Source organism: Solanum tuberosum, unplaced genomic scaffold (assembly GCF_000226075.1).
Source record: "Solanum tuberosum cultivar DM 1-3 516 R44 unplaced genomic scaffold, SolTub_3.0 scf00058, whole genome shotgun sequence".
Taxonomy (NCBI): domain Eukaryota; kingdom Viridiplantae; phylum Streptophyta; class Magnoliopsida; order Solanales; family Solanaceae; genus Solanum; species Solanum tuberosum.
The window spans coordinates 646,380-654,999 of NW_006238982.1; the positions used below are offsets into that span (position 1 = coordinate 646,380).

General features: G+C 35.0%; 1 protein-coding gene across 1 annotated transcript; it reads right to left on the bottom strand.

The window, feature by feature from the left end:
• Positions 1–376: 376 nt before the first annotated feature.
• On the bottom strand, positions 377–7,384 carry PHA2 (plasma membrane ATPase 4-like). The gene is given in 11 exon segments (NM_001287919.1): positions 377–878; positions 972–1,154; positions 1,239–1,412; positions 1,497–1,657; positions 1,741–1,822; positions 1,917–1,949; positions 2,044–2,282; positions 2,369–2,678; positions 2,762–2,866; positions 2,953–4,194; positions 7,271–7,384. Coding segments are annotated over 11 exon segments (2,859 nt in total). The 5' UTR covers positions 7,322–7,384; the 3' UTR covers positions 377–599.
• Between the last annotated feature and the right edge of the window lie 1,236 nt (positions 7,385–8,620).

Sequence of the window (8,620 nt, forward strand, 5' to 3'; positions counted from 1 at the left end):
ATTGAAATCTTAAACTTTTGAATTGCTTAGCCTGAATAATAGTTGTTTCAAAGAAATAATAACCATGCAAAGTGATGAAATTTAGGATATAAAAGATGAATTGCTTTAGCTTGAATAAATTTTCTGAAACAAATATAAAGGATGAAATGCAGATATATGAAATTTCCAAACAGTTGTATTTCTCAATCTTTTAATAACAAACAAGTTAAAAGAGAGTAAAAGAAAATCCAGTGTTGGAGTAAATATTATTTTCATACAACAGTGAATGTGCAAAAAAGCAGAGTGAGACATTATCGTCAACATCAAATGAAGAAGAAGGAAAAACTGTTGTTACAAGGAAATGTCACTTCACCATTAAAAATTTGGAAAAAACATGGACACAATCCCTTTCAATGGGTGGTGCTTCAAAATACATAACGAAGTTAAAGAAAATAGATGAGAGGAGGGGGGGAAAGATCACAGAAGACGAAAGTTTTCCCCCTTTATCTTAAGACAGTTTTTTTATGTGGTTAAAGGCCAAAAGCTTGTGTGTCTCTTCTTCTCTAATTAATACAGTAATTAACATGCCCTTTCTTGTGTAGATATGATGATTATGTTTCTTAAACTGTATAATGCTGCTGGATCGTTTCGATATCCAGACCTTTCAGCTTCACCACTGATTCAACATGACCCTTGAGTGTGTGCAGCTCACGAAGCCTAGCCATCTCTGCTCTCCTCTTTGCTTGTTCAGCAATTTCAGACAGTTCTCGGTAGCTGTTCTTTTCGTTGAACAGGTTTGAGGCTTCTGGTGGTTGAAGTCCATGTAAAGTTCTCTGAGCAAGTGCCCATTGAGCTTCCCTCTCTTCTTTTCCATAGTCTTTCTTGGTGGTGAAAGCAGTCTGTTTGTATGCCAAGTCGTTAGTTAGTTAGTGTTCGTTCAAGGAAATAATTGAATATAAGTAAGAGGGCTTGATGTGGAGAGTAAAGTTTACCTTGTTGTCAAGCAAGTTATTCCAAGCCTTTCCACTTAAGATGTAGCGGATGGCAAATTTCATTATGTCAAGTGGGAAGTAGGTAACAATGCTGAAAATCCAGATGACACCAGCCCATCCCCATCCACATCCTTTGACTCTTGCAAAAGTCCAGTCGGCATAGACAGCAATTAAAGTGGCAACCTGCACAATCCATTCATAAGTTTAGTGAAGAACTAGGAAAGAGATATCTATAATATTAATCGAAGAAGAAGTACAACAACTTACCAGTTGGGCGATCAAGAAAGCAATCATTAACAGAGCTCCTGGGCGTTCAACGAAGGACCAGCTTCGTGAACGGGTCACGAAAATCAAAGCCTGGCTGATAATACTCACTTGCAGGTACAAAGCAGACATCATTTCTTCATCACTTTCCCTAATATCCTTCACACCAAATTTGTCCTATAATGGAACAACACCATTAGAAATGATTATACAAAATATTTGGAAGTAAAAGAATCATACTCTCTGCATCAAGAAACTTACCGAGAAGAATTTAGTGTCATGCATCGCCCAGAAGAAAAGAACAGTCATCAATGCTTGGTATCCTCCAAGAACAACACCAGTTGCAAAGATTTCATTCAACTTCCAGCTATCAGGCATTGGAGATGGTTTCACTCTATCCTTTGAGATTGTCATAATGGTTCCTGGATCAGAAAAGTGTGTTAGTCTCTTGCAAATGAGGTACAATGTGATTGCATGATTTTGTGATTCGCATAGATGGCAGTACCATCATTTAGGATGGCAATGATCAAAACCATAAATGCAGAGAAGTCGTACTTCCATATCAGAGCAATAAGCATGAAACCAAACTGCAGAGAGGAAAACACGAGCAATTAAACTCAAGCATCAAATAATATAATGAGATATTTGGCTAATCACATTTAATATCAACTTGGGACATACCACAATACGGATTGTGATGGAAACTGCATATATCTGCCAAAACAAGAATTGAACGAAATTAATGGGGCTTGATATTTAAAAAAATTAGAGGTCTCAACTGGAATATATTAATCTAAGATTTACTAACTGTGTAATTCTTCATCCTCTGGAAAATAGCTCTACTGGTCAACACAGCACTGATGATAACACTTAGACCTGGCTCAGTGAGCACGATATCAGAAGCACCTCGTGCTGCATCAGTAGCATCTGCAACAGCGATTCCAATATCTGCCTTCTTCAAAGCAGGAGCATCGTTCACACCATCACCAGTCATTCCCACAATGTGCTTTCTCTCCTGCAACTTCTTTACAATCTCATATTTGTGCTCTGTGAACCAAGAAAAGAAAACGGTCATCATCTAGATTAAGGTTTGGTAGTTGTAAATACTTCCAACAAGATAAATTGACACTGACCAGGAAATACTCCAGCAAATCCATCTGCCTTCTCAATCAACTCTTCTACAGGAAGTGAAGCAATAGATGAATCCTTGTCTTGACCAAGTAAAGATGCTGACGGGTACATGTTTGTTCCCATTCCAAGCCTACGGCCAGTCTCCTTGGCAATAGCCAATTGATCCCCAGTGATCATCTTAACATTTACACCAAGGTTGAGAGCTCTACGGATGGTCTCAGCACTATCATGTCTGGGGGGATCAAAGAGGGGTAGCAATCCAACAAATTGCCATGGACCTCCAGCGCTCTCCTTTGATTTCTCTGGCACTTCCTGAAAACAAGTTAAATAACGATGAGACAGCTGTACATCTATTCCAGACCAAAATCTGCAACCTTAAATTCAGTATTACAGACCTGTCTAGCTACAGCCAGTGACCTCAACCCACGCTCAGCGTATTTATCAATCATTGAATGAACCTTTCTCCTGACATCTTCCTTACAGTTACATAGGTCCAAAATCTGATGCAAATTGTAATATTAGTAACAAGTTGCAGACATTGCAATATAACGGAAGCCAATGTAATTGTAACTGAAAACCTAGGTACCTGCTCAGGAGCTCCCTTGCTGGCACGGTGCCAGTTGCCATTGTTGTCAATATATGTTAAAGCAGTTCTCTTGTCCACTGGATTGAAGGGCAAGAAATGCACCTCCCTGATACCAGCTCGTGCCTCTTTTGGATCGGCAAGCATGCCAACCATGCAAGCATCAATTGCATCCTGATTTTCAACTCTAGAGGCCCTTGCGGCAAGGAGGAGCACATATTCTTTATCTACTCCCTTAACGAACACCTCGACCAAGGTTTTGTCGACACTCAACTTGTTAAGAGTCAAGGTACCTGTCTTGTCACTGCACAGCACATCCATTCCAGCCATTTCTTCAATAGCAGTCATTCTCTTGGTGATGGCACCCTGTTGGGAGAGCCTGTGGGATCCAATAGCCATAGTGACTGACAACACAGTAGGCATAGCAATGGGAATACCACCAATAAGGAGCACCAAGAGATTGTCAATTCCATCCCTGTACTTCCTGTGCTGGATTGGATACATGACAATAATCTCAATCAGCATACCAACTGCAATGGAGCAGATACAGAAGTTTCCTATGGCTGTTAGCACTTTCTGGAAATGACCAACATTGTTTGTGCTGTCAACAAGGTGTGCTGCCTTGCCAAAGAAAGTGTGAACTCCAGTGGCAATGACTACAGCTTCAAGTTCACCTTGTTTGCAGGTTGATCCAGAGAAAACTTCGTCTCCAGGATTCTTTGTCACGGGAAGAGATTCTCCTGTAAGGGCAGATTGATCAATCTTTAAAGGATCACCTTCAAGAAGACGAGCATCAGCAGGAACAATGTCTCCCAACTTGACACTTATAATATCACCAGGCACCAGAATAGCAGCTTCCTGTTCACTCCATCGCCCATCTCTAAGAACCTTGGTTTTGGGAGCAAGCCCAGCCATAAGAGCTGCGGCAGCATTTCCAGCATTGTTTTCTTCAATAAAACTGATAGTTGAATTGATCACCAGCAAGCAAACAATACCAACAAAATCTTGCCAATCTGGGGGCTTTCCATTTCCATTAGCCAGTGCAATGGCCATGATAGCCGCAGCCTCCATAACCCATGACAAAGGATTCCACATAAACCCCAGGAACTTCAGTATTTTGCTTTCTTTTTTCTCTTCCAACTTGTTCGGTCCAAAGATTTGAAGCCTGTTGGCTCCTTCGTCCGAAGTCAGACCCTCTCGCGAACATTTTAGTTGTTCAAACACTTCTTCAATGGGGATTTTCTCCTGCAATTTCAACAGCCGAATAGCTAAATTAGCCTAATCATTCATCTTCAAATTGTTTTTACACCACAATTACAAAAACCTAGTCCAGATTTTAATTTCAATCCATATAAAATGAAAAAGGCCAATATACTACAACTATTTCACTGTTTGTGCCAACATTAGCTAGAAACCTTCATCTGTAACTTAGTTTTGAAAGTTAAACTGAATGAAGCAGAGTGGTCTAGAACACATTCAAGAACATTATTGAAACTCGTGTACTTCAAGTGATCAAGTCCTAAACTAGGTCCATTTCATGATGTGATATGACTTAATTTTGTTATGAGTTACTTGAGCCGAGGTTCTTTTAAAAACATGTTTTCATCTCCACAAGATAGGGGGGGTAAGGTCTGCGTACATTTTACCCTCCCTAGAACCCATCAGTGTGGGTATGTGTTGTATATGTTACAAAAAGAAAAGTGGAAGGTTCTATCTTTATAATATAGGAAATGGGGACAGGTCTAAACACTTCCATAAAAACTATACACCATTATCATCATTAATCCTAAGAACACAAAGTCATTACTCAAGTAGGTATTGACAATAATTATTGTGTAGATAGATTCAATGGTTCATATTTATTTTATTTTATAAAATTATTAAAGTATCCTTTTCTATACCTGTAATTCACATGAATAAACAAAAAAGTCATATGGATGTGTGAGTCATTTAAGTTGACTTTCTACTTTATGGGTCCCATACAAAAGTGGACCCCAAAAAGTGGAGTTTCCAACCCTCAAACAATGGCCTTGAATTGACAACCAATCACAGAAGCACAAAAACGAGGGATAAGGGTCAACTCGCCAATTCACATGGAGCATCTTCGCGTGCGCTTCACGCGCTCACACCGTTGTCTCCGCCTACTCTAAAGGAGGGCATCTTTGAAATTTAGACCAACTTGGGGGTTAATTTAATTTGAATAGTAACTAATTGTGGAATCCAAGAAAAGGTGTGAGCAGTCAGTAGTCAGAGCCATTATTTAAGGGAAAAGGTTAGGCAGAAAAAATTGGACAAATGAGTCAGAGCCGTTAATAAGGTTAAAATTCCCAAATCACTATAATCCACACCATACCAAGTGCAGGGTACCACGGAAAAAGTACAATAAAATTCCATCGAAATTAATCACACAGAACCTTTCACTAAAAGACATGATTTAACCTCTATAAATTAGAATAACATCGACATATCTAGTGAAATTTCATCAAGTAGAATCTAGAAAAAATAAAATACACAAATCTCATGCTTTCAGTTGAATTGATTTTACATATGAGAAACAAAAACAGATTTTCAAAAGTAATAATAGTTTAAAAAAAAATTGGAAATCATTTTCAAATGTTGAGAAAAGTGTATTAAAATTGATTTTGTCCATTTACTTGCAAAAGTGTTCCATTAACAGAGTATGATAATGACTGTTTAGCCTGCTTTGAGGAAAAATGAAGTTGTAGAATCAGATGCTCGAATTGATGATTAGGACTTTTTTGGGCATAAAAACCGAATCTGATTTCTCAACTTGTTTGGGTATTACTTCTTGCTTAGTATTCTCTCTGTCCAACCATAGTTATCTACTACTTTATTTTGCACACTTTATTTAACTATATCAAATTTTGAATATAATAAATATAACGTCTAGAAATAGGAAAATGATAATAATTAATGATGAGGATAAATTAGGAACTAAGAGTAAAATTATTCATTAATTTCATAAGATGAACAAGTATTATAGACATTTCAAAATAATATAGTAAAAAACTATTATTGGACGGAGTATATTTCTTCTGTCTTTATCGTGCTATTACAGATCATCTTAACCAACAAACACGTGAATTTTTTAATTTTTTTTTGAAGGAACAAGACTCTTTTTGTGAACCTAATTAATAAACAAGGAAAAAGGCAAATTAACAATCTTCCCGAATACATTTAAATATTTTGTATTTTTTCGTTACCTTTTTGGCTTTTAAGTTTATATAAATTAATTAAGCCAAAATCAAATACTTTATTCTCAATATCTAAAATTCAACTATCCATATGTTTAAATTCAGAATAAAAAGCAAAATCATAAAAACTAGCATTTGTGACTTAAAATAAATAATAATATTCGATAATTAGCATTATATGAAAAGTTATTACTATATAAATTTTTTTTAGAAAAAAAAAACTGATACATACAAACAACATGCTTTTTTACTTTTTTCGCTTTTAAGTTTATATAAATTAATTAACAATCTTCCCGAATACATTTAAATATTTTGTATTTTTTCGTTACCTTTTTGGCTTTTAAGTTTATATAAATTAATTAAGCCAAAATCAAATACTTTATTCTCAATATCTAAAATTCAACTATCCATATGTTTAAATTCAGAATAAAAAGCAAAATCATAAAAACTAGCATTTGTGACTTAAAATAAATAATAATATTCGATAATTAGCATTATATGAAAAGTTATTACTATATAAATTTTTTTTAGAAAAAAAAAACTGATACATACAAACAACATGCAAACAAAGCAGATGATACATATGCTGATGAAATACACAGATCCATAAACACAGGTAGAAGTTAGGAGGGAAAGAGCTAGATACAAAATTAAAATTGATATTTTTTCTATAAATAATAAAATATTGAATTTCCTCGTCTTCTTATTGTACAGTTCATATTTGCTAATTTTGAATCATCGACATGTGAAAGTGTGTCTACACATATGACAAATTATATTCTGTAAATTCATATAGAATACACACAAAAGACATACAGTATATAAACTCAACGGAATACCAAATTCATGAAAAATAACAAAGTAAAAAAGTGAAAAAGTTTAGCAAATTTCAAAACAAGCATGCTATACTTGAAAGCAAAGCATCTCGTTTCTCATACTATTCAATTTGTATTTTAAAAAAATCCAGAAAATCAAACTAAAACAGGACTCTAATCACACAAACAAATCAGAGAAAAAACATCGATTTCAATGGAGAATTGAGATCTCTAGCAATTAACCAGATTGAATCAAATAAAAAATAGGATGAAGTCAGAAGAGAGTCTCACCAGATCAACAGTCTCATTTTTTATCTCTTCGAGGCTTATAGCTTTCGCCATCTCGGTAAAATCAAACGAAAACCAGCAGCAACAAGTCAAAAACTAAACAGAAAAAAGGTTGATTTCAGCAAGTGTAATGAATGATGAGACTCATCGAACAGAGAGATCCCAAAATTGAGAACGGCGGAAGGGAATGAACAGAGGTTTTTTAGCCCTCTTTGTGATGAGAGAAATTGTGAGGTATAAGATTTTGGGGGATTGCCCTCTTTTTATACTGAGACAGTGTAAGGCACCCCCCTCAGCTATTTCTATTTGCCTTTTGCTTTCTCTGACTTTTCATTTTATTTTATTTTATTTATAAAAAAAAAGAAAAGGAAAATGAGTTATGGTTGGATTAAATGAGTATTTTTTTTTTTTTTTTAGTAAAGTATTGTGAATTGTCCCAGTCTGGATTAAATTAGGGTTTTCTTTTAAAATTATTGGGCTGACTATGCCTTTTTATTTCATACCAATACCAATACCAATACGGGTCTTTCTCTTTAACTACAAATACTTTATATTAATTTACAAACTTTAGCCAAATACATTTATTAGTATACTCTGAATGTATACAAGTATAAATGTTTTATTTATAAATAAATAAATTAATTTGTTATTTGCAAGTTAAACTATGTTATAGATTGGAACTAAAATTGAAATAAGAATGTGATAGGTTAATGATCCGAACGAGCAATGTGATTCAAATGAAATGATTTTAGGGAAAATTACATAAATATTATTCAAATTTGACCCAAACTAATATATTTATCTTTATTGGACCCACGACCCAATGCGATTGTCCTTTGTTCTATTCAAAGGACCACTATTTCTTCATTTATCAATATATAGACACACACTTTGATGATATCAAACAGTAATTGAACTGTGATTTCACCAAAACACTACATGTTCCTTTTTAATGTCATTAGAGTATATATGTACTTTAATGGTAGCAACGAACAATTGAATAGTGTTTTCACTGAAACACTGTTTCTTCCTCTTTGATACCATTAGAATATGTACTTGTAGACAATGAAATTTTGTGGACTCTACAAGAAGGTTCAATTTGAATTGGAACTCTAAAAGGTGTGTTCAATTCCAATTAGGATTCTTGGAGGCTACTCAACTCTAAATAGATCGAAATCTAAAAAATTCTACCACAAATTCATGGAATATTCATAAAGAGATTAAATTCAAATCGGCTTAATTTGAGAAATACGCTACTAACGGCCCTCGAGTTATGAAGATCAAGTCCAAATCATCATACTCCACTAACGGCCCTCAAATTATAGAAATCAAGTCCAAATCATCCAAGTTCAG